Source organism: Ciconia boyciana, chromosome 7 (genome assembly GCF_034638445.1).
Source record: "Ciconia boyciana chromosome 7, ASM3463844v1, whole genome shotgun sequence".
Lineage (NCBI taxonomy): Eukaryota > Metazoa > Chordata > Aves > Ciconiiformes > Ciconiidae > Ciconia > Ciconia boyciana.
Window position 1 is genome coordinate 2,191,817 of NC_132940.1, and position 27,004 is coordinate 2,218,820.

At 54.5% G+C, this 27,004-nt stretch overlaps 1 protein-coding gene across 1 annotated transcript in view; it reads right to left on the reverse strand.

The window, feature by feature from the left end:
* Window positions 1-6,018: 6,018 nt before the first annotated feature.
* SGIP1 (SH3GL interacting endocytic adaptor 1) overlaps window positions 6,019-27,004 on the reverse strand; it is a 57,468-nt gene continuing 36,482 nt past the window's right edge. Inside the window, exons 14-24 of the mRNA XM_072868106.1 lie at window positions 25,424-25,879; window positions 22,244-22,365; window positions 21,181-21,307; window positions 17,618-17,677; window positions 12,444-12,555; window positions 11,877-12,032; window positions 11,270-11,402; window positions 10,776-10,978; window positions 10,139-10,203; window positions 9,382-9,546; window positions 6,019-7,616 (exon numbers count right to left, since the gene is read on the reverse strand). Of these exons, the coding sequence (XP_072724207.1) occupies window positions 7,594-7,616; window positions 9,382-9,546; window positions 10,139-10,203; window positions 10,776-10,978; window positions 11,270-11,402; window positions 11,877-12,032; window positions 12,444-12,555; window positions 17,618-17,677; window positions 21,181-21,307; window positions 22,244-22,365; window positions 25,424-25,879 (1,622 nt within the window). The 3' untranslated portion in view covers window positions 6,019-7,593. The remainder of the gene's footprint in view (window positions 7,617-9,381; window positions 9,547-10,138; window positions 10,204-10,775; window positions 10,979-11,269; window positions 11,403-11,876; window positions 12,033-12,443; window positions 12,556-17,617; window positions 17,678-21,180; window positions 21,308-22,243; window positions 22,366-25,423; window positions 25,880-27,004) is intronic.

Here is a 27,004-nt window from a genome sequence, read left to right on the forward strand (position 1 = left end):
CCCAGGTGTCCCCACGGCTTCTACAGGTCCCCACAAGTCCCCCACGTGTCCTTACAGCCTTCACGGGCCCCCGCAAGTCCCTGTGGGCCCCTGTGGCCTCCACATGGCCCCAACATGTCCCCAGAGCTCCCTTATGTCCTCGTGGCTCCTGAGGGTCCCTGCAACCTCCACAGGTCCCCAGGGCTGCCATGGGTTCACACAGCCCCCACATGTCCCCAGGGCCCCCATGGGTCCCCACGGCCTCCACAGATCCCTATAGCCCCCATGGGTCCCCATGGCCCCTACTTGTGCCTATAGACCCCATGTGTCCCTATGGCCTCCACAGGTCCCCACATGTCCCTATCGCCCACACAAGTCCCCGTGACCCCTGTGAATCCCCATGGACCCCACAGGTCCCCACATGTCCCTACAGCCCCCATGGGTCCCCATACCCCCACATGTCCCCATGGCCTCCCACATGTGGCTACAGCCCCCATGTGTCCCTATGGCCTCCACAAGTCCCCACATGTCCCTATCGCCCACACAAGTCCCTGTGACCCCTGTGAATCCCCATGGACCCCACAGGTCCCCACATGTCCCCATGGCCTCCCACATGTGGCTACAGCCCCCATGTGTCCCCATGGCCTCCATGGGTCCCCTCAACCCCCACAGCCCCCATGGGTCCCCATAGGCCCCACATGTCCCCATGGCCTCCCACATGTGGCTACAGCACCCACGTGTCCCTATGGCCTCCCACATGTGGCCACAGCCCCCATGTGTCCCTATGGCCTCCACAGGTCCCCACACGTCCCTATAGCCAACACAAGTCCCCGTGACCCCTGTGAATTCCCATGGACCCCACAGGTCCCGACGTGTCCCTACAGCCCTGACATGTCCCCATGGCCTCCATGGGTCCCCTCAACCCCCACAGCCCTCATGCGTCCCGTCAAGCTCCACCCGTCCACATTGTCCCTGTGGATCTCCACATGTCCCCACGTGCCAACCCCGACCTGTCCCCGGGCTGGGAAGCTGCGCATAGCTGCAGCAGCAATGACATTTTGGGCCAGGGACATGGCAGCCCCTGACACCTCTGCCCGGCTCCTCTGGGTGCTCCTGCACATGCAAGCAAAGCTCACTCGGAGAAAGTAGTGTTTTACGGTTTTTGTTTATTTTTAAGGAAAAAAAATCACATTTAAATTGCAACTCAATCAGGTATTTAATGGGGTTCTTATGTATAGAATTAATAAACTTTGTTCTGACGTGGGGATTTATTTGTTGCAACAGTATGCATGGTAAATAATTGCATATTCAAGATTTTGTGAAATGGGTGACGGGGACAATGGAGGAGAGACATTTATAAAAAACATTATTTACAAAAATGATATCCACATAGTCGTATTCTAATCTATAAGGCAAGTAACATTTAAAATATGTTGTTTCATGATTATCTTCAACAAGTCAATACAACACATTCATATTACCAGCGGTCAAATACAAAGCTTTGCTGCAGTAGTCTGTGTGCAACAAACCTGTGTCTTTTACAGTTTTTTCTCTGAGAACAGTAGGTAAGCAGCAAAGTTTTCATCACAGACTAAGCAGTACCTAGGCCATCGTAGACTAAAGGTATAATATATCTCATTGCACGTTTAGGCAAAAAAGGCCAGCCATTAATCAACTTATTTAACTTAAATCTTAAAAATAGACCTGTGTATCTTAATCCACAAATATTTATAAACATTTTTATACACGAGGGAGTTCATAAAATGATACAGGGCGATACCCTGGGAAATCCAATTCACTTCTGGGGCTTCCTCTGGGCTCAGAGGCGTCACGGCGAGGTTCTCCTGCGCCCTGTGCCCTCCACCCACCAGCCCCTGGCTGCAGGACCCCAGCTTCAAACCACAACCCGACTCGGTTCCTCTCTCAGACCACAACTTACGTCTCCGTACGTTTTATGCCATCAAAGCAACCGGGTGATTTCATCAACCTTAGAGCGTTTTGGAGTGGAAAACCCCTCCTGCATGGATTACGAACCCAACAGCAGGATGGCTCGTCTGCAGCGGTTCGCCCTGTGTCCAGAAAGAGAAAGATTTCTAACGGAGGAATAAGATATTCTGAACGCCTTGCTAAAACCTGGCGTCTTTTCTCACATACTGCTTGGCCTGTAGTGAAGTCCTGCTTGTGTGCAAACCTTTGAAGAGCATCGCCACCCTAACGCTTGCAATTTTAAGAAGAATTGTCAGCAGCGTTATCTGCAGCCCCTCCTAAAGTGATAGGGCAGGTCACGCAGGAGGTGGGGGTATTTCTGCAGATCTTTTTCCAGCCCTGCAGTGAAATAAGAATTAAAATTCTGATGATCATAAAAACTCCCTGGCTCTGCAAGAATTACTTTCCTTGGGAAACTGTGAGACAAAGAAGAAAAGAAGAATTCTGGCTATGAAATGAAATCTTTGAGACAGTAATTTCTTACCGGGAAAATACAGGGTAATGATGTTACATATTTTGGTCATGATAAGCTTCAAAATTAAGATTTTTAACCAAGACATTTTCACATAGAAACAACAAAAGGATAGGGAAAAAAATCACTCCACATTCAGTGTATTGAAGTGCCTTTCTCAAGTAGATGCTGGGTGTTTGGGTAACAGACCCGTGGGCCGTATTTAAAAAAAAAGAAAAGGTAAAATGGAGCAGGATTCCTCTGCGATGCAGAACTGCACCACGTGCCTGGTGGGCACAGGAACCGCACCGCTGCCGAAGGAGACGGGGAACCGAGGGAGAGGTCCGAGGAGGGCCAAACATTTTTAGTAAAAGATGTTTGACTCTCTCTTAGGTCATTTCAAAATATGTCACCTTTTCTTTGCAGTCCAGCTGTTTAAAAATGCTTCTGCTGGGAGAAAGTGAAGCGGTGATTCTTTACGTGCTGCTCGTGCTGCCGGAATCTCGGAGAGCAGCACTGAAAGGGTTGCACGGTGGCTGCTGGGGCACGGCTGCGGGTCGACAGAGTGCCGTCGCTGGATGGTTTGGGTCATACGGAATGAGGTAAACGAACACAAGCACGACTCGTGGTGGCGTGGGCAGCACGGCAAGGTCTCCGCAGGGACCTCGGTGGGAAAATAACCAGCCGTGCAAGAGCTGACCAGTTTTTACGACTGGGCACTAAACAACTACCCTGGGTCTCTGTGATCACGTTCAAAGGAGAATGCAGCCGGGTCTCACCTGCAGGTGTGTGTGGCTTCAAAAAGATAAGTTTAAGCAGCGTATTTCTCTGGTGCTCCCCGTGCAGCCCAAACCCTGGGCACTGCCGTGAGAGATATCCCGATAGCATCCCGCAGCGAGGGTGTGACGGTGCTGCAGCCTGCCTGGGAAACTGCCCTCCCTCCCCATCCCCTCCCTGCCCAGCCAAAACAGGATGTCATTTTAAGATAAACTTTTTTCCCCCCCCCACCTATGTTTTAAAAAAAACCTCTAATAGATAAATCCTGAAAGGGCATACTGACGACAAAGTTAATTTAACTGAAATACCGAACAACAGCACTAACATCTTTAAGTCTAGCGTCGGGAGGGGTGCGCAGTTGTGTAACTTCCTCGGTACAAGATCGCACTCGTGTGACAAAGCTTGTCAAGATCACGCTCGTGTGACAAGGCTTTTGCGAGTGAAGCTACACACGTACGCACTGAGAACTCACACCAGCTGGGCAGGAATAGGAGTTTAATGGACAGTGGCCTTACAGCAAAAATAAGAAGCAGCTGTACAACAGGGGAGTGATATTTAAGCACAAATGCAAACACCAAATGAAAAGCTTATTATTTGGTAGTATTTCATACTATCGAGCAATTTCAGAGTTATTAAGAAATATTGTTAAGGTAGAAAATTGGTCTGGAACATCTCCTGTGAGGAGCACCGTAAGCCGGCTGAGAATCGTGAGTATTTGCAACAAACAGAAGAAGAAAAGTTGCAAAAACAAAACAAAAAAAAAGACTTCCTGCTCCTAACATCTAAAGACCCAAGTCTGCAGGTGTTGGCGGGGAAAAACACTCCCGCTCCGTGAGCGGGCACCTTCACCCCACAGGCGTGGGCTGCTGGCGGCGACCGGGGACCCCAGGGGAAAATCCCTCTGGGAGAGGTGACTGGGGACACAGTCTGCAGGGAAAGGTCCTTGGGAGTAACCAAGCTAAAGCCTTTCTGTGCATGCATCGCGCCTATTTATTATTTGAATGCCTCCTTTATATATATATATATTTTTTTTTTAAACTCAGATAGTTAGATCTGAGCGCTGCTGAGTTAAGGGGTGCCAGTGCTGGAGGGCTGAGCCCCCTTTTCAGCCTCAGCCTGACTTGGCAAAAGACCTGCTGGACCACGTGCTCGGAAACAGCGCGCGCGCCGATGCTTAGCGCCAGAAATGCAGGTGGCTTAACAGGCAGCTGCTGCCTTTTCAACTCCCTGCTGACGTAGCCGCTCTCTGCTAGCGGGCGGGGAGTACCAAACAGATGCATTCCCTGAAGATAATGCAGTTTTTCCTGCCTAAAAGCAGAGGTGAAGCCTGCAGAGCTTGAGTGCCCTGAATGCAACCGGGCAGCGCATCCCCCGTGCCCTCTCCGGAGCCAGGGGCTCTCGCTGCCACTATAGAAGCCAGAACTGGGGATAAACATCCCTATATATGCCCCTATTTGGTGCTCTAAATGTAAGTCTGATACATCCCAAGCTGCTGCTCATAACCTTTTTTCTGCTGACACCTTCTCAAAGCCACGTGGAAAGAAGACCAAGCTCCTGCACTTCAGACTTAGAAACGCAACCGGTCTGTTCCCCCTCCCCACGTGGGGTAATGCTGGGGTGCCACGCTCGTACGGCATCCAAATACCTGACAAAATAAGCATCTCCAGGGCACTCTGCTGCTCTGCTCAGACACCAGCAGGGCAGGAAAACTAAACCATCAATGTGGACCGGCGTCTCCTTGCAAAGGAGTCCCGAAGAGCGGTTGTGCTGGGAGGGAAAGCGGAGACACGCAGTTCGACGCTCCTGAGCAAATGCCAGGTGAGCTAAAACACTAAGCAAAAAAATGGCAAAAGCAGTATATGCAAAAAAAACCTGTCCCAAACCGCTGGGTTTGGTGCCAGCGTCGCGGGCTGGGAATAGCTTGTTTTGTGTCACCTGCCGGTGGCTGGCAGGGGGCTGTGTCCCCGCGGGGCTGCCACCGTGCCGGCACATCGAATTCAGGTCTGCCAGGCAATTGGCCCCAGAAGGGGTGCAGGACGTGCTCATCTCCCTCCCCAGGCCACGAGGGCTGCATGCCCGCACCGACACGCACCCAGAAAGTGTGACCTCCATTTTGTGGGACGGCACAAATGGGACAGACGTGGGAGCTTTGGGTTATGGGTTTTTTTGTTTAAAAAGCATTTAAAAACCCAATGCTAATGTAAACACCTTGTCTTTCAAATGAAATATAAAGTAAAATATCTATGTTCTGGTAATATTTACATTATAAAACCCTTATTTTCAGGACTATGACATAGATCTCTTTTGGAAGCATGAGTTTATAACAATTGTACACAGCATGAACCAATTATGCAAAAACTGATTCTTAGATTTTGCCCTATATTCCTATGTCAGGAAGGGGTAGGTTACACAGTTTATACATATTTCCATTTCAGGGGAAAAATTATTAACGGAGTTGAACACTCCATCCAGGAGTACTGGCAAGTTTACTTTCAAAACCTGCAAAGATGTATGAAGTTGCATAACTGAATTGTGCTTTATCTTCTGTGTCGATACCTTTTGTGAGCATGCACACAAATCAACCACCCTATCATACGTATCTCAGTCTGGGAGTCATCTCAGAACTGAAATATCTCCAGATTTTCTTATTTTCTTTTAAAAATGGGCATGGATTTCTGTTTTCTTACGTCACTCCAAACTGCTCAGTGAGCAAGCACTTCCCCACATGCACAGTCTAAGTTTTCCAACGCAAATGCACCAGCCTAATCCTGGCAACATTTGTGACTGTAAAATTAGCACTATTTGTCATCTCACACATTTCTAAAGTCCCCAGCACCACGTTCAGCGGATGCTCCTATGCTTCTCTGTGCATCTGAACAGCAGCTGCATGTAATTTTGAAAAGATTCCTTCTTTTTTCCCCATATCGCCCAATTCTCCCATTAAAACCAGCATACACCCCTCCATTAACGCCACGCACGCTATCAGCATGTTGCCAGCGTGAGGCTGAGACTGAGGTCAACTAGAAATCAAACGCCGCACGCTGCACAGGCAATGCACAGAGAGGAGCAGCGCGCGGTGCGGGAGCCCAGCTCCGAGCCCATGTCGGCTCGGGGAAAACACAGAGGGACAATTTCCCCCCCCGCGGCCTCCAGCTTAGCACTTTTATGCCTTTTCCCATCTCCGCGAGATAGCTGCTCCTGATGGCAGCGTGGCGGGCTCCTGCCCCATGGGCTTTCGGCAGCCCCTCACGCTGCTCCTGCTCCCCGGCACCAGCTCCGGCCCCCGCCAGCGCTGGGCGTCCCACCGAGGGCCAGGCTTGGGCTGCGTGCGTTCTCCGACGTTTGTATAGATACGCTTTCCTGCCTAAGTGGGAAAATGGAAAGGCATGGGGCGGGCGGGGGGCTGAATGTCTTTAAAGCATTTTCTAAACCCGCAGGGCTTTCAAAAATGGAGGGGGAAAAAAAAAAGGAAAAGGCAAGGAAAAGAATGTAGAAATGCAACCAAAAATCTGGAGACTGCTTGGAAAATGCGTCCTTAAAAACAGCAAGAACTTTTGTGGACAGTGCTGGAAGCTCAGAGTTACTGCTCCTTTCCTTATCTGCATCTCTGCAAAACGTAAGGGCACGGGGCAAAGAGCAGCGCTGGTCGCCCGTGCACGCACCGCTGGGACCCCGACGGTTAATCTGCGGCTGTAAGAGAACAAGGCATGTTCACGGAGCTTGCTTGCCATAGAAATTTGAAGTAAATACTCTACAGGAGTGACATTTTTTTCTGCTTTTTGCTGGGAGACTGTATTAGCAACCTCCACATTTACAGCAGTATTTTTCTGGAGTTGAACCAGCTAAACCTGAAGATAGAGCTTTTTATTCATCACCGTGAGACATACTAAGGACTGAAGAAAAAAGTAAATCAGCATGTCGGTTCTACTTCACTCTCTCTTTATGAGGCACCCCCTTCGTAACAGCTATCAGTATTGTATTTAAATCGTATATATTGACAAAATGTAATCTACCTCTGTAAGCATTGTGCCATTCAACAGTACTACTATTAAATTTATATACCACAGTTTAAATTACATCCATTTCATGAATGGTAAAATGCTAAAACTCAAGTGTCTAACTGCCAAAATACAGCCTTACTGGAATGAGTACAATTTACAAATACAATAATTACATTTTAAAACCATTAACAATGTTACATCTAGAAGTAAATACTGTAGGACTGGTCAAGATGGTGTTTTCCAAGGAAAAAATGCTGAAAGTTGTCGACACTTCCAACAGAAATGTCCCGAGTGCAGGATTTAGTTCATTTTCCTTAAACTGTAATTAAAACCCGTTCCACGCACAGCAGTCCTTGGGTATTTTCCATATTATTTTCCATAGACTTGCATAAGCTTCCATCAGTTATCGGCCAAGTATTTACCTAGAAATGGGATCAGAAATCAATGGGGGACGGGGGAAACCGAAGTTCCCGGGGGACGGCTGCCCACCTCCCGCACCCACGGTCACGCTGCTGCGATGCACGAGCCGCACACGGGAAAATGCTTGCCTTTCTCCGCAGCAACGGGGCAAAAGGAAAAATACTTGTATTTCTCTGCAGCAATGGGGCAAAAGCTCTTCCTGGAGATCCCCAGACCTTGCCTTTCATGAGGGGCCCACAAGCAGAAAAGAGCCCATGAAGTTCAAGGCTCTCGTAAGCGGCAGCAGGATTTATTTCATGCGAGGGAGCTTTTGCCCCTCTGCTGCCAGCCAGCCCTGTCACACCGTGCTGCCGCAGGACCTCTGGGCTTGAACGGTCAACAGATATACAGCAAGGGCAGTCCCAGGCGTGCCCGCACAGCCAGAGGGGACCATCATGGGTGGATGAAAGGCAGGTCCTGCTTGACCAACCTGATCTCCTTCTACGACAAGGTGACCCGCCTAGTGGATGAGGGAAAGGCTGTGGATGTTGTCTACCTAGACATTAGTAAAGCCTTTGACATGGTTTCCCACCCATTCTCCTGGAGAAACTGGCTGCTCGTGGCTTGGACGGGTGTACTCTTCGCTGGGTAAAGAACTGGCTGGATGGCCTGACCCAAAGAGTGGTGGTGGATGGAGTTTACTCCAGCTGGCGGCCGGTCACCAGTGGTGTTCCCCAGGGCTCAGTTTTGGGGCCAGTCCTGTTTAATGTCTTTATCAATGATCTGGACGAGGGGATCGAGTGCACCCTCAGCCAGTTTGCAGATGACACCAAGTTGTGCGGGAGCGTTGATCTGCTGGAGGGCAGGAAGGCTCTGCAGAGGGACCTGGACAGGCTGGATCCATGGGCCAAGGTCAATTGTATGAGGTTTAACAAGGCTCAGGGCCGGGTCCTGCTCTTGGGTCACAACGACCCCATGCAACGCTGCAGGCTTGGGGAAGAGTGGCTGGAAAGCTGCCCGGCAGAGAAGGACCTGGGGGTGTTGGTCGACAGCCGGCTGAACATGAGCCAGCAGCGTGCCCAGGTGGCCAAGGCGGCCAATGGCATCCTGGCTTGTGTCAGCAATAGCGTGGCCAGCAGGACGAGGGCAGTGACCGTGCCCCTGTACCGGGCACTGGTGAGGCCGCACCTCGAATGCTGTGTTCAGTGTTGGGCCCCTCACTCCAAGAGAGACCTTGAGGGGCTGGAGCGTGGCCAGAGAAGGGCAACGGAGCTGGGGAAGGGTCTGGAGCACAAGGCTGATGGGGAGCGGCTGAGGGACCTGGGGTTGTTCAGCCTGGAGAAAAGGAGGCTGAGGGGAGACCTCCTCGCTCTCTACAGCTGCCTGAGAGGAGGGTGTAGAGAGGTGGGGTCGGTCTCTTCTCCCAGGTAACAAGCCATAGGACGAGAGGACATGGCCTCAAGTTGCGCCAGGGGAGGTTTAGACTGGATATTAGGAAATTTTACTTCACTGAAAGGGTTGTCCAGCATTGGAACAGGCTGCCCAGGGAAGGAGTTGAGTCCCCATCCCTGGGGGTATTTAAAAGCCGTTTGGATGAGGTGCTGAGGGACATGGTGCAGTGGTGGGCTTGGCAGTGCCGGGTTAACAGTTGGACTCGATGATCTTAAAGGTCTTTTCCAACCTAAACGATTCTGTGATTCTGTGATTCTGTCTTTTCCAACCTAAACGATTCCATGATTCTACCAGGGACACTGCCATCCCAAGAGGAGCCGCCGGCGAGGCACCTACCTGCCGCAAACCTCTTCTTGATGAGGGAGAAGCGGTAGCCGGCTCCGACGAGCTCGATGTCGCAGCTGGACAGCGTGCTCCCCTCGCTGGTGAACTGCACGGCCAGGGGGGCCGGGGTGCTCGGCCCCTCCGAGAGCTGGAATCGGGCCAGTAGAGACCCCACACCTGCAATTTAAAAGTCCCGCACGAGACCCTTACAAGCCCGGAGAGGCACGCCGCGCGTCCCAGGGCCAGATTTGCCAGCCAAGGCAATGAGATGCCCAAAGTGCTGCAAGTGAAGCCCACTCCCACGGTGGCACCTGAGCCAGCAGCATCCCCGGGGCGGGAGTGGGGGGCAGAGGGAACCCCCTCATCCTCCCAGCAGATTTTTACTTTCCAGACACCCCAGCGACATGAAGCAGCGGAACTGCGTGGGTGACACGCAGAGAGGTGGCGCACGGGAGGCTGCGGTCCCCCTGATGGGGATGCAATGCGGGGCAAATGCAGAGAGGGTCAACGGAGCAAAGGACTTGGCAAACAACCGCATCCAAACCTGGTGCGTTAAAACCTTTCCGTGATGCCAAAGCACTTGGCAAAACAGTGCCAGTGGCACGTATCCCCGCTTTTCAAAGCTCTTTGCTCCTAGGTTTATATAGCATCCTTCCCTGGCACGCACCAGCAGGGATCCGTGTGTCTGGACTTGTGTGCAGGCATGATAAATGGGTCAGTGTCTGATTTAAGTATTCAGAGTTAATAACGCGCACATGTGCAGGATTACCTCCATTTTCTGACTTCTGAGAGATATCAGGGATCTTCCACAATATCCTTTGCTGTTCGGCATTCCTGAAAACACATGAAGAAGAGCATTTCTGTAGGAAACAAGAAATTACGAAGGAGTCATTTCAATTTTGCTAAAGGCTACGTGGGCTGGGGGAGCAGCTCCGGTGCCGCTCTCCAGAGCTGTAATTCTGGGAGCTTGGCTTTGGGTTTGACCCGAGCAGGAAAATGCCGCTCTTGCATTGCAGGCGAGTGCTGGGTGAGAGGCAGCGGGGCTGTGCCGTGCCCTGCTTCCCTGCTGCAAACGTGCGTGCCTGTGCCTATGGCAGCGACGGCCGTGCATCCTTTGAGCCCAGGATAAATGTAGCCGAAACACGAAATAAGGGTTGCTATTCTGCTGCCTGCGCGCGTGCGTTCAGCTCTGACCGCTTGCTTGTGGGAATGGCAAGGAAAAAAAATCAGGGTGGGGTTACATGCTTCTTCCTGCAAGAGGAGGACAGGTTTGGGTCCTCAGCGTGCCCCCAGCTCCCGCCCGCAGACACCTCCCGAGAGCGATCCCGCTCCGGCAGCCAGCAGGCAGGACGGCATTTTTAGGCAGGGACGTGGCAGAGATCGCAAAGGAGCTCTTTGATTCCTACCAGACAGCAGGAGGAAGCACAGCTTGAAGTTTGGTTACTCCTCCGTCGACAGGGACGAGGAACTGGACGTTGTTTAGAGCTACCGGTGTGGTCATTGCCTCTGTATTGTATTTGTAGTCAATGCGGAGGTCAGTGCTTGCAGGGTCACACCGCCAGCTCACTGCAAGGTTTAATGGAGTAGACTGAATACCCTGGGCAGATACCTTCCAAAATGACAGAAAAAACATTTAGTTTCCATAGGGGTGAAGGGAGAAATCCCATTTTACAGACGCGGTAATTGCATTAGGTTTCAGAGGAGACAATACCTTGTATTCTCATAGAAAGTTTGTACTGGGCTCAAAATCAGGCCATTTAGTGACATACAGAAGGGACTAGCGGGATAGCATGCCCCCACCTCACGTTATCTCCACTCTGCACTAGGGAAATACCGTCTTTTATGTCTATAAGTTAAGCACGCATTTTTGGCACCGTTTTCTCTTACAAAAAAACCCTACCTGGTATTTGAGCATATCCACATTGTAATAGGTGGCTTGCGGTTTCTGTTCCGATACCTTCTTTAGGTGAGTCATCAGATTTGGCATGTTGACCCAGAACTCCTTCGTGTTGGCGTCACTCTGCGTGTTGTCACTGCACAGAGGGAGAATTAACCCTTCGCGTAAGCTGCCTCGGCAGAAGAAAGCTGTTCTACAAAGCACGCGGGACAGGACAGCAGCGCCGGCCGCCAGCTGGGACCGCATTTAATCCCACATTTCGAGAAATATTGCCTCATCTCTGGCTTGTCCGCAGATACCTCCAGGGAGGCACAGCAGATGCAAGCTGTAGGTCATCTCATTTTACAAACAGGAGGTCTAATGAGCCGAGCGAGGCCCAAAACGAGCAAACCCCATCAAAGCACTCGCTCCTCTCTGCTGATGCTCTTCTGCCTGGCAAAGGGGCTGCTCTAAGGGAGTACTCCAGCAAATATTTAAGGGCTTGAGAGTTTCTTTCCCAAAATCAGGGCAGGCTTCCAAGGAAGATACTTCTGGCCGTGTGTTTTTGCAAAGCACCCTACTTTCCTGGAAACCCGCCTTCCTTTGGGATGCTAGCGAGGCGGGGGCTTACCAGCAGAGGAGCTGGGGGTTTGGCAGGACGTGCTCCAGCCTGTTGTAGTTCAGCACGCGGAAGGTGAGCACCGCCGGAGCGGGGTTGTTGGCAAAGTGTCGGGTGATGCCCGCTGGAAACGACAGCACCATCTCCCCCGTGATCTTCACGATACACCTGCAGCGCCGAACACAGAGACCGAGAGGGGAGGAAACGGGGGGCTCAAAACGCAGCAGGAGGGGAGGGTTCGCGCCAGGGACGGTGCGGTGACAGCACCCCGCTTCTCACCCGCCGCGCCGGGGGAGCGAGCCTCTTGTGGTCCTAAACCAGAGCGAGCTGAAACCAGCAGCGAAGGCTGGCAGCCTGCTAGGGATGGGGAGCGATGCTCATGGGGATGCTCCAGGAGCATCCTGACCCCGGACCCCCGCCTGGTGCAGTGCACTGGCATCCCAGCACGCGCGTGCCGAGCCCAGAGCACCTCCTTTGCCATCCCTCAAGGTGCTCGCCGAAGCCTTGACAGCACCCCAGGCCTGTCCCGACCCCAGAACCCGCCGTATCGACACCCAGACCCCGTCAGTCGGCACCTACTTGTTCGGGTCGGCCCCTTTGAAGTACGCGTTGACGGTTTCCGTGAAGGCGGCGGCGACGGGCAGGGTGTCCTGTGCCCCCATGGTGAGGGGGCTGGGGCCCCGCGACGAGCCTGCAACAAAGCAAAAACCTCCGCTTCTTACGTGCAGAGAGACAGGGCCGGGGCGAGGGTGTGCTCACCGAGAGCCCCAGCCTAGCTTTAGGGGCAAACATTAAGAAAAAGTCCCCCAGCCTTTGGATGAGGCTTTAAAAACATTTTAAAGTTATCTATTCTCCCCCACCCCAAAAGCAAGCAAAGAAAATAACGGAGGAGCCCTGGCCATGAGCAGCATGCGGGACAGCAGCACCCCCGGCACGGCTCCGGAGGGGCTGCCACACGGCAGGCTTTGCATGACAGTTTTTGCAGTAGGATTCTGGGGAGGTTCCTTGTCCCTTGGCCGGAGAGCTCAGGCTGCCCGTGGAAAGCGGGGTGTCAGCAGTCTCCCCCTGATGTTGCCTGAACTCCTGCCTGCGGGCACCCCAACCTGCGGGGACCCCTGCGATCCCCGGCACGCTCCCCTCTCCTCCCCGGTGCGCCTGGCAAACCCCCCGCACAGCTGCTCACCCCGCAAAGCCCGCGGTACGCTACGGCAAATCTGCAAATCGTCGGAAATCTGGAACTACGGAGGAGAACGTGGGACTCTGGGTGCAAAAGCTAAAGCAAGCAACCCGCAGTTTATTTAGACGATTAAAAAAAAAAGAGAGAAAAAGTTTGCTTCGGTCGTACTGTGTGTCCACGGACTCTAGCCAGGCTTTAAAATAATTCAGCCCTGCACGGTCACATTCAGGTCTCCCTTTGCTGGCCAGGAACGCCTGTCTCCGAAAAACATTTGAGGATGAAAACATCACTGCAAGCGTACGCCAGAAGCCCCGGGCGTGCTGGAAACCCTGCGTGGGGGGCAATGTCCCACTCCCTGCGCCTGCCGCCAAGAGGAGAGCGAGCGGGGCTGTTGGCACGGCAAAGCTCTTGCCTCTGCCCCGGGGAAAGTGCCAAAAGATCAGCCTGGGGTTAGTGTCTGGTCGCCCACCTGATGTACAAGGTGCTGATCCCCCGGGCACCCGAAAAAATCCTCGAGAGGTCACCACCCCTGCCCTGGCACCGCCAGTTCAGCCTTATCTATTTTTCTGCAACGCACCATTTTGGAATCTTTTTTTTATATCGTAGTCTGTACGTCAGGTTAAGCGCAAGGATTATTTTGCCCCAAACCACCTAAAAAGGAATGGCAAAGGTGTCCGGAGGGGCGGCTTACCCGGGGAGCCCAGCACCCCCTTACGCTGTTACCCTTACAGGGTCTGAATCGGGCAGGTGAAACGGGCTATTAATTCAGCCCAGGGTTTCGTTTAGAGCATGCAAACCCGTGCCAGCTTCAGCTGAAGCCGTGGACGATTCAATGCCGGCCTGGGGAAGGGCAGCACCTCTGCAGGCAAGTGGGGCGAGGGAAAAGTAAAGCAGCTGAGCGAAATGCGGCGTGTTTCTGGTGAGCTCCTGCTTTTCTGCTTGGACTATCTTCAAAAATAATCCCCTCCCTTCTTTACCTTCTGCTTCCCACCGCTGCCCCGTTGCTTTTTGCCTCGCCGCTAAGCAATCTGCCGTGGGTTTTATGTGACGTACGCTACGGTCCTGGCTTGCTGCTGCAAATTTTGTGCGAGTAAATAATAGGGTTTGGGTGCAGGAAATCAGGACTCGTAACGTCTCCTGGGGAAAGCGCTTCTGTCACTTAAATCACACTTTGAGTTTTGATATATTACTTGTGAAAAAAGGTAGCATTCGCAGATGAAGATTCCTCATGCCTTACAAATGCATCCGTGCGGGCAGCGCGTTAATGTATAAAACCAAAGTTGCTCCCTCCCAGAGGCACAGACGAGCCTCTCTGGTGCTGGGATTTTCCCTTCAAACGTCTAATGTAACCTAAAAGGGTGTAAAAAATTCATGTAGCCACGCGTCTCCCTCTCGGTCATACGTCTTAAGAGACTCAGGGGAATAAGTGGGTTCCAGCCACAGCCCGGAATAACGATGCTCAGTAAGTGCAGCGCGTCCCGCTGTCCCGGCGCACGGGGCGGGCAGCCTGAGCACCTCACCCGCGCACGACAGACCCATCGCCACGCACACGTTAATTACCCTAATGACTCCCCAAGCCTTCCGCCCCTGAGGACACAGCCCCGAGCTATGCATCGGGGACTCGGCAAACACCCCTTTAAGGAGCAGAGGCTTCACGTCAGTGCCAGCCGCGTGCGGAGGCACGGGCAGCCCCCCAAAACCACCCAACGCGCAGGTTCTCGCAGTACCTGGCTATGTGGGGCCACGCGGGGCCACGGGGCAGCACCGCCAGCTGCTAGGGTAACGCATTTTTAATCAATTATTTCCATAGACGCCACTGCTGGGTTATCAGAGAGCGCAGAGAGCGCATCCTCGCTCCCCACACCCAGAGCGACGACCCCGCAGCGCGTCGGATCCAGCCGAAGGCGGTGGGAGATTCTCATCGCATCCACCCAGAAATACAGATGAGATTCAAAAACATCAACGCAGGCTGGCTGCAGAGGGGTGAAAACTGGGGGTATCACCCAGCAGAGGAATATCAGGCTTATCTCGGCAGGGAAGGCAAGAGGAAGGTCTTTAGCCGTCCAGCAGCAGCAAAGCCGGCGATACTTGGTAATATAATCATTATTCTTTGGGAGAGGAAAAAAAAAGCCACCTCCCAAATGTACATGCTCCAACCGCAGCCGGGTTTAGCCTAGACCCTGCACCGGAGCGTCAAACGAGGGGAAGGCATCTCTCATACCAACGTGCCTTTTCCCTGATTTTCAGTCTCATTTCTTCCACCGTTTCTCTGTACGTATATGAGATTTCTTCATTCTCCAGAATGAAAAATCGTATGTGCAAGAATAAACCGGCTCGTCTCGCGTATCTCTATTGCCAGGCTCAGCTGGCCTTTGAAAATCTGAGTCCATCTGAACAGCAACAGCAACAAAACATCCTCCGAATAAAAATCCCGGGGATGTAATTGGCATTCAGGGTTCTCGGTTCCCTCCACTCTTCCCTCAAGAACGCCTCCCTATTCTTCTCTTAATGGCTTCAGAGACTAAACAACTTTTTAAATAAAAACTTCACTGTAAAAAGAAAAGTATAATCTATGATAAGCCCTAGAATTCTTTTCCAGAAACTTGAGAGACAAGTCTAGTTACTGTGGCACACCTCCTCCAATAATCTGGCTTTTCACTGACTGCTTCAGAAATCATTTTCAGAAACTTTTCATTTTGGCAAAATGCCCTGATAATACTGAAGGGAAAAAAAAAAAAAAAAATTCCACTTTATGGAGCTTTGGATCCAGCCCTAAGCAGCACACCAGGTTCATTTGCCTTACTTTTCCCTACACAAAGGTGGAAAACACAGACGTGGAGGAATGACAGCCGAGCACCAGTGATCCGGGCACGCAGCTCTGCCGCTGTAGCCGGGAGAGCCTCACCAAAGCTGCACCATGTCTTTTCACGCACAAACAAACTACCCCACCTCCTGCAAATACGTGGATCTTCACAAAAAAAAAACCCCAAAACCCAGAAACAAAATCTCATTTCTCTTCTGGCATTTCACGCCCTGAGTTACGGATGCCAAACTCCTCTCACCTCCCTACAGATGAGCATTGAAGTTTAGCTTTTTTTTTTTTTTTTTTAAGTTGGACTCAAAGATTTAGGGATAGATCAGGAAATACGGTGCGTGGAAGCGAGATCGCTCCTTCCCGGGACGTGAGATGAGCCTGGAGCCAGTGCCACGCTCCTGCAGCCCTGCTGCTGTGCCGGCCGACAAACCCGCTGCCCCGCTCTAGACCGTTCACGCTGCCAGAACAAAGTACAAGAATTCCAATGTACCAGTCAAAAACAGGAATGTGCAAAACCACCAGAAAAAACCCCGAACGCTAGACGTGCTCACGCTGCCGGTGCTAGCCCGAGCGAGGGGGAGGAGGGCACGCAGAGCAGGGAGGTCGGTGGGGATGCGTGGTGCCCGGGCACGCGTACCCAGGGGTAACGCTTGGAGGTGGCTGCTTGGCCCCGGCAATCGGCCGGCACAGCCCTCGCCGGCCCCTGCCCTGCCGTGCTCAGCTCTTCCCGAAGCTCCGGGCAGGCAGTTGGCACCTGGGAAAGGAAACCCAGGAAGGGTTTTTGTGCTCTTTGCTGGAGGGGACCCGGATCGCACGCTTCGCAGAAAGCGAGACCCACGGGACCCGTGCTGCGGCATGCCCCGTGCCAGCAGCGTCCCCCAGCCAGCCCCAGCCCCGCGCTGCCTGCAAGCACCGCACCAGCTTCCAGGTGCTCCCTGCAGGTTGGGAAGCACCTATTCCTGCTGCTAGCAAACCTCCCCGCTTGTCTTGTCTTTTAAAGAAAACTGGTGGCACGACGTCTGTGAGACGAGGCTTCCTCCAAAGCCTCAGGGCTCTCGGAGCGGGGCTGGCCGCCCAGGCACCCGCACCTCTGCCCTCTCCGAGATGCGCTGCTGCTCAGAGAAGCTGCCATCCGCCCCAAAACAAGCTCTTCTCCGCCTGCATCCTCCCCAACGCGCCTTCTCATCAACGAGGGACCCCGAAACCCACGACGCCTCCGACCAGCCACCCCGGCAGCACAACCTGGTGGCATTTCGGCTATGCCTGCTGGCGGTGCCGGCACGCTCCCGACCCCTCGCTGCGGCAAAACCTGACGGGAGGCGGGGAGGGGGCCCTGGCTTGGTGGAGAACCCGTCCCCCTCTGGTGTTTAATTAACCGCACTGTGCCATAGCCCGCTCAGGGTAACGAGCAGCTTGCGAGGGAGAGTAGAAAGAAGCCCTGGTTGACAGAGTCAAGTTCCTCGGCAGTGCAAGCGGTTTCGCTCTCTGGGTTTCACCGCAGTCTCGGTACGAGAATATTCTTTTGGGGTTTGGTTTGTTTGGTGATTTTGGTTTTTTTCAATAAATAAACAGGGAAACAGATCACGGGGACAAATGGCACAAATCAAATCAAAATGATTCTGGTCGAACTTGCGATGTCATCTAAGTAGCCGTAGCATTTCGCACGGAAAGCCGGACTGGAGCCTTTGAAGGAAACCCCGGGAGTCAGAGAGCAAGAGCAAGGGGAGCAAGTCGTTACCGGGTATGCTATGCACTACTTACCTTCGAAAGTCAAATAAAACTTTCCTCTGTCAAACCAAACGAGGGAAGGCTGTTCATTCTCTGTATGGCCAGGAGTTGAAGCGGGATGGGAAAGGTTAAGGAGAGGGAGAGAGAAGGACACAGTGTGAGTCACAGAGCAGGTCATTTATCTCGCTACAGGGAGGGGACGAGGCGCTGCAAGCCGTTCACGTGCAAGGAAAGGAGGGGGCTTTTAAACTCTGGTTTTGGCGTAGGAAACAGAAAGCAGAAAACAAAGCTGTGGAAGCCGGATGGAAGAGTATTTTTGCCCGCTTGGTAAGGATTTGGGGGGGGGGGTGTTCTCTTTTTTTGTCTAGAGCAGAAGAGGCTTCTCGGCTCATGCACTCCGTTAGCATGTTCTAACTGCGCTGATTTTGGCAAACACGCCTTATCCTCTCCACCTCCAGCGACGTCTCTGCCGTGCTACAGCAGCAGCAGCGAGCGTTTCCCCAGCGGGATGCTGCAACCACATGCCACGCCGGTGCGCAAAGTAAGTGACAGTGAAACGTAGGTATTTTCCGTTGCATTTCAGGACATAAAACTTGCAGATAAACAGACACACGCACACAGAGCAGGAGATGCCTAGCTGGAAGTTTTCCTTTCCCATGACAACCACCAGCTCCCAGCACTCACATCGCCTCAAAAGCCACGTTAGAGACCAGATACTGTTGAAATAACTAGGGGCAGGGGGAAAAAAAACCCAGCTTTTTGAGCTGTTAAATGAACCCTTTCACCTCGCCGTCCTTTTTGTCACTGAGAAACTGTCATGCAAGGTGCTGCGAGAGGTGGGTGCCGGGGCTCGGGTGCTCGGGGTGCCCGCAGCCACCCACTCCGAAGCCAGATGTCTCGGAAGCGCCCTGCGAGTACAGTACCTGCAGGTTTGTCAATAAAAGCATCATCTTCTGATAACACAAGCAGAAGAAACGCAAAGGAAGGGGGGGGGGGAAGAATGAAAAAACAAATCCCAAATGAAATCAAGCAGCGCACTGTATCAACGAAAAAAGACGGAGAAGGATTTTAACGAGAAAAATAACGGCAGGGTCGCTGACACAGAAATAACAGCTGCTTTCTTTGCCATAAATTATTCAGACCGCACATGCAACCACAACAAAAGCAAACCACAACAGCACGGAGGACAAATAAATGAAACAACTCTTCCACGTGCTCTTGGACAAACTCCGTCGGACTTTGCCACAGGAAACAAGAGACGGAGAGCGTGGTGGAGACGGACCCGGCGGCAAGCCAAGGGCTGTGGGCAGCCCCGGCCGGGTCGGGGTGTCCCAGCCCCGTGCCAGTCCCACGGGACCCCCCGCCGTCCCCGACCCGCTGCTGTGCACACAGACCTGCCCGTCCCTGCCCGCGCAGCCCTGCTGCCAGCCCCTCCTCTGCCCTGCACGCCTTTCACCTTATCTTTTCCTCTTTCTGCACGACGTACCCAGGAATTAGAAGTGCTCTCTCCTCCGCTATGGTCTCCTCAGCAAGGTGAGCGCTGCACGGATGCTCGCCCGGCACCGGTGCCCACCTTCGCCCCAGCCTCCTTGGTGGGGACAACGGGGAGATGCTCGGGCTTTCCCGGAGCGGCTTCCAAACCCCGTCTGCCCCTGCCTGCCGCCCGTCCGGCTTTTCCCGGGCCAAATCCCGGCAACGCGGCACCCGCCACTTGGTTCGCATGGAGCTGGAATTGCAAAACCCGCAATCTGGGGGTGCTCCTGGGGCTGCCCTGTTCGGTGTCCCCCTGCCGAGGGGTGACCCGAGAGCCCTGATTTTGTCTCTCTTTCAAGGAAAGTCCCCGCGGGGGGGGGGTGGGAGCCACTGGGGACAGTGGGCACAGCTTCTCTCCCCCCCGACAGCTGCGTTGGCCTCTGCTGCTCAGGGTGGGTACGTTATTAAAAACATCGAGCAGCAATTTTTGTTCACAAAAATGTATGTACTCGAGAGAAAAAAAATAAATTTTAAAACGAGAGCCTAAGGGACCCATCGCCTGCTCAGCCTACAGGACCAGCACGCAGCCCCCCATTTCACAGCCACTGCTCCCGGCCTCCTGGAGCCCCCACAACCATCCCTGTCCTCAGCCTGGCTGCTCCTCTCCCCCAAAATCATGTTTACCGCTGTGGTCCCAGGCGCCCCACGGCCACCGTGCCCACAGGCACCGGCCGAGGCCACCACCAGCCCCACCGACAGCGGCTCGCTGCCAAAGCTGCAGGACAGGGGCACAGACAGGACCGACAGCCGACACACCAGGGATGCTCGGGGCTGGCCGGCCCCTTGCTTGAGATGCATTTTTTTTTTCCCAGCAGCAAGCTTTGACGGTGACCAACAGCCGGCGAACAGGTACAAGCACCTACAACACCTCGAGAGCGAAGCGAACAACAGGATGGAGACGCAGGTCGGACACTCCAGCAAACCTACGGGGAGGGCTGGGGCGGGCACGCGCGGCCACCGGCACCACGGGGACGGCACCCGCCGCACGGCTCGGGCCACCCCATCGTCTTCCAGCCGTCAAAGATGGCGTTGGGGTGGCGATGCTGCCGCTCCCCGTGGCTCGTAAGGTGACAACCCGTGGGAAACGCTGCAGCCGGGACCGTGGCTGAGCCCACGCGAACACCAGCCAGCTTTGGTTTTTCGGAGGGTTGGGGTTTAGCTCCCTCCGCAGAGCCCATCTGCCAGCCTACGCCAGCCACGGCCTGCAAAGCTCCTTCCCTGCCACGCAAACCAGGCGTGCTCATCACAAAAAACACGGAAAAAAGCAAAAAGGAGGAGGGATGTTCCTGGTAGAAGATGGAGCTGCGGGAAGCAAGGGGCGCTGGGGCTGGCAGCCGGGTGGGATGGCAGCGATGGCAGAGGAGGGTGCACCGGCAGCGGGGATGGAGGGGACAGAGGGGACGGAGGAAGGAGGCACGGGGGACCCAGCGCATGGAGCCTGGGAGCTGCCAGCCAGACTTTATTTGCATTTCTTGTCTCAAGCCCCAGGGGGGCACCTGGGGAGGTTTGGCAAACCCCATGTTTTTCAGGACATTCCTCCAAAAGAAAAGCGCAGCGCTTTGTTCTGGTCTAGGACATGTCAAGCTAACCGTTTGGAAGAGCCTTTTCCAAGACCCTGTTTCCCACTACCGCTTTAAGGGGAAGTAAGAATTGAAGACATTCAAAGAGATTTAATATTAGTTCTCTCCTGGATCCCAAGGTCTGGCTTCCAGCCCCCCTTCCCTCCAGGGTACAAGCATCCCCCGCAAAAAAAAGCTTATTTTGACCAAATATACAGACCATCAGCACATTTTATATTATCTTTCACTTGGTGATAACCTCTACCTTCGCCAAACGTTCATTTTTCCCAACATTTGAAGCTGCCACAAAGAAAGCTTCCCTAGCAGCATCACGTTCGTGATCCGTCACATCCCCCTCAAATCCCTTTTTGCATTTAAAAACCTGATGAAAATTAATGAATGGGAACCCGAAGAACAGTCTAGCAAATGAAAAGGTTTCAGGAATCTTTTAAGGATGTTCAGAGGTAGGAAAAGTGAAAGAACAGCAGTGCTGTATGTTTTTACCAACGGTGGGAGTGGTGGCTGCACTCAGGGAATTGGTGGAAGATATGGAAGAAGTACTTTCAGCACGGGCTAAAGGTGCTATCGGAGGAGGGCTGGATGAGTGAATAGGAGGGCTAAAAGGCCTGGACTGTAGAAAAACATAAAATAACAAAAGGTTAAAGAAAATACGCACAGCGACATTTGCATCAAACAAACCGAAGCTTTTGCCTGAAGCCATAACCCTGTGTACCTCCAGGCCAGCCGGCTCTGCTGGCACCCGGGGCAGCCCCGCTGGGTTCGTGCAAAACTGAGCAACTTCAGTTCTTTTAGTGCCAATGGTGTTTTAGGCTGGACCTAGGAAAACGGCAGACGATTCCCACCATCTTGTGGGCCTGGGTGTTTGAAGTCCCCATCCGCACCGAGGACGGGAGCTCCAGCGGCCACGGGATGGATTTAATGCACCCGGCATCGGGAAGGCTGCGGTACCCGCCACGTGCCAGCTCACTCGAGAGCCGCTCACTGGGTCCTTACAGATCCTTTAGGGATAATTTTATATCCATAACATCAATCCAAAAATTCTCTACAACTTACCTGAAGCGGCTCGGGGTGATGGGGCAGAACCCGGCAGCCCAGCCGGCGCGGTGCAGCAGTGGGGAGCCCCACCACTGCTTGCCGGGCACCCCTTCCAGCCAGACGCCCTTCCCGGGACGGCCGGATCTGCGCTGCTTTACCCCCAGGAGGCCAGGCATGGCCAGACCCTTCCCACGGGCACGGTCTCTTTTCACGCCCATTTTCTGCCTTTACCCTAACTGCGCACCACCGCTCGCCCGTGGTTGGCACGGCCGGGCTGCGCCGGCAGGCAGAGCAGGAGGCGTTCGCAGCCGCTTTCCCCCGTGTGATTTGTCTCCATGAACAAATTATAGAAAACTCCAAACAGCCCAGGCAGCCCTCGCTGGTTACTTGCTCTTAATGACTTGCTCCGCTCCGTTAATCCGTCTCACCGGACCGCAAACGCGGACCCACCGCCCCCTGCGCGCGCGTCCCCCCGTGCACGCCACGCTCCCGCTCGCGGCCGTGAACGTACCACGTCGGCGACGGTGGGCTTGCCAGGGGGCAGCTTGGGCCGCGAGGGCGGCCGGGGCGGCGGTGGCGGTGGCGTGCCGCAGGTGGCCAACGGCGTGCCGGGGCGAGCCGGGGATGAGGAACCTGCAACAAACGGGAGCCGTGAGCGCGCCGCAGGCTGGCCCCTATGGCTGCCCCCTACGGCTGCCCCCCCGAGCCCCGTGCCCCATCTCAAAGCAAAGGCTGATAAACTCGTCCCAGCAAAGGCTTCTCCCCCCGGAGCCGGCGCGGGTGCCCACCCTGCACAAGCTCCCCTCGACCACGGCTCCGCACCAGCAGCTTTGCACAGGAGACGAAGCTTTTCGGGACTCCCGATGCTGAGTTTCTCACGGGGGCCGCCCACCTGCGCTGGGTACCCAGCTCCCTCGGCCAGGAGCGCTGAGCAAAATTGTGATCGGAGGAATCTTATGGCTTTAACCTGAAAACCAGCCACGTAGGCAGGAGAAAAATGATGTGCCGAGAAGGAGTTTAACCCCTGCAGCAGCTAGCGCTGGTGCCACGGCTCCCGGGGCTCCACCAGCTCCCGGGACGGCAGAGCCGGTGAGCGGGTCGGTCCCTCACCGTGGGAATGAGAGGGTCCTGGTGAGAGGGGCAAAGCTTTGTCCGAGAGAAGGAGAGGAAGGGTGGAAGAGCAAGGTTATCCGATTTGCTGGGGGCACGCAGCATTTCCCAGCCCTCTGGAAAAGTTTCAGAGAACAAGAGGGTGCTGGCATCAGGGTTCATGTGGTCCCCAGCGGCCGCTGCCTTGCTGCGAAGGGGGACTTTTTGCAATCAAATACCAATTTTAACAGAAACTTAAGAGGATACCCAGCAGACTATTTGTCTCCACGTACAGAAATTCCTTCCGGGGCAAGTTCAGCAATAAGCGGTGCCGTACAGAGCGGTCGGAGATTGCACCGAGGCAGGAGCGGGGGGATGCAGAGCCCATTTGCAGGACGGCTGAGCTGGCGTTTGCTACCGGTCTCCATGGAGCCCGGCAGCGCGTTACGATCTGCAGAGTGGCGTGTTTTGCTCACGGTGACGATACGGTGTTGCCTTTCGCTTTATTTTTCCCGCTTACGAGAGAATCAGTTTACTAACTTTTTGGGGTGGTAGCTCAGATTAAGGAAATATCAAAGCTAGATCGATAGAAAGGAGACTGAGGGGTAAGAGACAGGAGGGTAAGAAGAGAGATGGGCTTGTTTAAAGAGAGTAGATCCTGGCCGTTCATTTGCGCACCTCCGAAATTCAAGCCGTTTTTATTTAGAAGCCTAATTTGGGAACCAAAGTTTGAATTTTTCCTTCCTTATCCCAATAAAAGCCTGACAAAATAGGCATTATTCAGGGAAAGTAAACTCGCAGGACTGAACGAGGGTCGCAGAGGCTTCGGGGGTGCATTTTGCCACGGCTCAGGAGCGGCCACCAGCTAGCCAAAGCCCTGCCAGACATCAGCTTTCATCCAGGGAGGTTTATTCTTCAGGTATTTAAGGTCCCTGGGAGACCGATGTATCTCTAGCTATTTTCTACAACAACAAACTGTGGCAAGCACGTTGTAAATCAGCGTGAAAGCAGAAGGCTGCTGGGGTGCCGGTCCCCAGCCCTGCCTCAGCGGCACCCACGAGCCTGGGCTCCCATGGGATACGAAGGCAGGAGGGTGGCCGGGGGTGGCTCGGCTCCGCGGCATCCGAAAGCCGGAAGCGGCTCGGGGGACCTCGGAAAAGCGGAGAGGGCAGGAGCGGGAAGGGTGCCAGATCTGCACCCCCCAGCTTTCTGAAGATTTGCATGATTTTTGTGTGCGTATTTCAGTGCTCTGCATTTTTACAGCTCGCTGGGCTGGGTAAGGCGGAGGTGTCAGGGTGCTTTGCAGCCCGCTGAACTGAGGCAGGAGGTAATTTCTGTCTCTTCGCCATGGCTCTTCCCCAACAGGCAGCGCTGCCTCGCTGAGCGGGGGGTCTCCATCCATCCCCACGCGCGGAGCCACCGGCACGTCCCCACCCCGCGCATCTCCGCTCACGCAAGGCACTTGCTCAGTTGTCATCGGGGCGGAGAGGGGCGTAGGAAGAAGCTTGCTGTTCCCTGCTGCCGATCTCCCGGAGAAGTCCCGGCTCCAACCAGCGCCACGGGCAGCTGGATGCTGCAGACCCCCGCTCACCCACCCGGCATGGAAAAGCCACCGCCACCGAAGCGAAGCCACTCTCGCAGCAACAGCCACGCGCGGGGGGACGTTCCCCCCAAACCCCCCCGCTGTGGCAAACCCCCAAAGCAGATGGCTTTCAAGCTCAGTGGGGCACGGAGCTTGGGAGCGGCTGGCCCAACGCGCCCATCATCTCCCACCACTGCCTGCGCGGGCGGAGGGGTCTGCAAGGCTCTGCGGGGGTAAAGCTCTCAAAAATAATTCCTCGTGGATGCAGGACGGCAGCACGCGGAGACGAGGATTGGCACATCAGGGCTGCACCGGTACAGCGCGTGCCCTGGGGTCGGCCTCTAAAATAACACGGTCAGGTTGCACCTTCTCAAGCGCTGTGGGAGAGCCTGGGTAAGCTGACCTCTGACGAGCTCGTTTGCCCTCATGGGCACGCAGACATTTATAATTAAGCAGGTGAAGCCAGGCAGCCAGCACACGCCAGACACACCTATCAGGTTCTGCCCTTGTAAGAGGTTCTCCAGACCCGGCTGCGCATCCACGCTCGCGCAGGCGAGAGGGACCAAGCGCCGTTCGGACCCGTGCCACTTCCCAGCTGGGGTGATGGCATGCGGTCACCTGTCTGTCTGCAACAGATTTAAAGCCCCCTGGGTTCTGAGGCCTGCTCAGATTATTTGCCTGAAACGTTTCCGCCTATATTCACTCTGAAGCCTACTGAGGACGGAGCTGCAGCAAGGGCGATCCTATGCCAAATTTCGCATCGGGGGGTTATGTGCATAGCAGAGGTGGGAAGGGCGGCTCGCGGGAGCTTTGGGGAAAGGCTGTCAGACCCATCTGCCCATCAGACACGCAGCAAGGAGCGGGGGAGAGGACACAGGAGGCCAAGGGCAGACGCCGGACGTGGAAGCACAAGACGGCGGGGTGGGAGCGCGGGCGCCGGGCACAGGCACAACCAGGCGGGAGGGGACGGCGGATGCGGTCACGGCCACACCGAAGCACACCCAACGCCATGGGACGTACCGCTGGTGCTTCCCGTGCCGCTGCTGGCGCCCGGTCCGGGTGAGGAGACCACCGTGCGGTAGGTGGGCGGCGGAGGGGGAGGCGGGGTCGCTCTTTGTCCCGGCCCAAAATCTTTGGGCGAGGCGGCCGGCTCCAAGTTATCATCCTTGAGGTGGGGCTGCTCAGAAACCTTCTTGTGAACCTCTTCCAGGTGGAGCGGTGAGGGGAGCGGGCGGGAGGGCTCGGCCGCTGGAGCATCGGCCAGGCTGCCGGCTGCTGCTGGCGGGGACCCCGCTTTTTCCCGGGGCAGCAACTCCGGAGTCGCGGTTTCCGGGGATTGATCAGAAAAATTGACCCACTTGTCTTCCGCGTTAACAGCAGCAGACTTGGGGGATAGCACGGGGCCAAAAATGCTGTCCAAGTCATTGATGGACGGAAGTTTGTCACTTTTGAGCTCTGCTGCTGTCTGGTCCCCTCCTGTGGTCAAAGTAGTTTATTTTACACTTAGCATTAACCGAGAGCGCTGCAGTCACGCTATTCTCTACAGGGCTCTATGTCAGCTACTTTCTAGAGGAGATGCTTTAAAAGCGTGTTTTCTTATAAGCTGCCGGGGAATATAATTCACGTGCGAGAAGGTTTCTACGTCAGGTCACGTGCAACGCGTAACGAACCACGCTGGGCTGAAATGCATACACTGCACGAGAGCGAGCGTGCACCACGAGCCAAGCCCTCCTCCTCCTCCATCGCTTCACACACAACAGTCCCCTATCCTCCCAAACCTTACGGCTGGCTCTCAGCCTTAAATAACATCGTTACGTCGTTATCATCACTCTGAATTATCAGCAGATATTAAATTTATGCGCTCAGCTCTCTTGCACGCTCCACTATGTATACTTATAAGCACAAACAAATAAATATATATATTTAAAGATAGCTCTCAGGAGCCGGTGCTGGGCAGGCAGGACAGGGAAGGCGGCAGGGTGTATGTATTTCAGTTGCAAGCAGCGGCAGATAAGGGTATTTGAGGGCTCTGCTCACTAACGGAGCTACCACACATCAATGTTCACGTCTGACTTCCTAACCAACACGCGGACGGGATTCATCAGCAAAACGTAGCACGTCCAGAGGAGGGAGATCCTCCGTCCTTCCTTTCGTGCCCCGTTTGCTTGCGTTTCTCATCCCTGAGGGCTGGGCCCGGGGCAGCTGGCAGCTCACGAGGCCAGGAAGGCTGCCCCGAGGTGCCTTTTGCACAGGCTGCAGGGGGGGACGGGGCGAGGACGGGGCGAGGACGGGGCCGCAGGGCCAGGCTGGCCCAGGAGCCCGTGGCCCCGCTACAGCCCCGTGCACGCCGCTAAAACTAACGCGCCCGCCGCGCTCCTCGTGTCGGCATCCCACCCCCGTGCCTGCGTCTGGGGGAGCCGTCTGCCGTTCTGCATTTAGGGGATAAGATATAGTTTTGCTAAAACAGCAAAAAAAAAAAAATTAAATAGACCTCCGCCGCTTGCTTTACTTGATGCACAGGCTGAAGGGTGCAGCAAGCCAGACCCCAGCAAGTAAACCATCGCACGGGGCTGGCGTTGCATTTGCTCGTGTGGATGAATC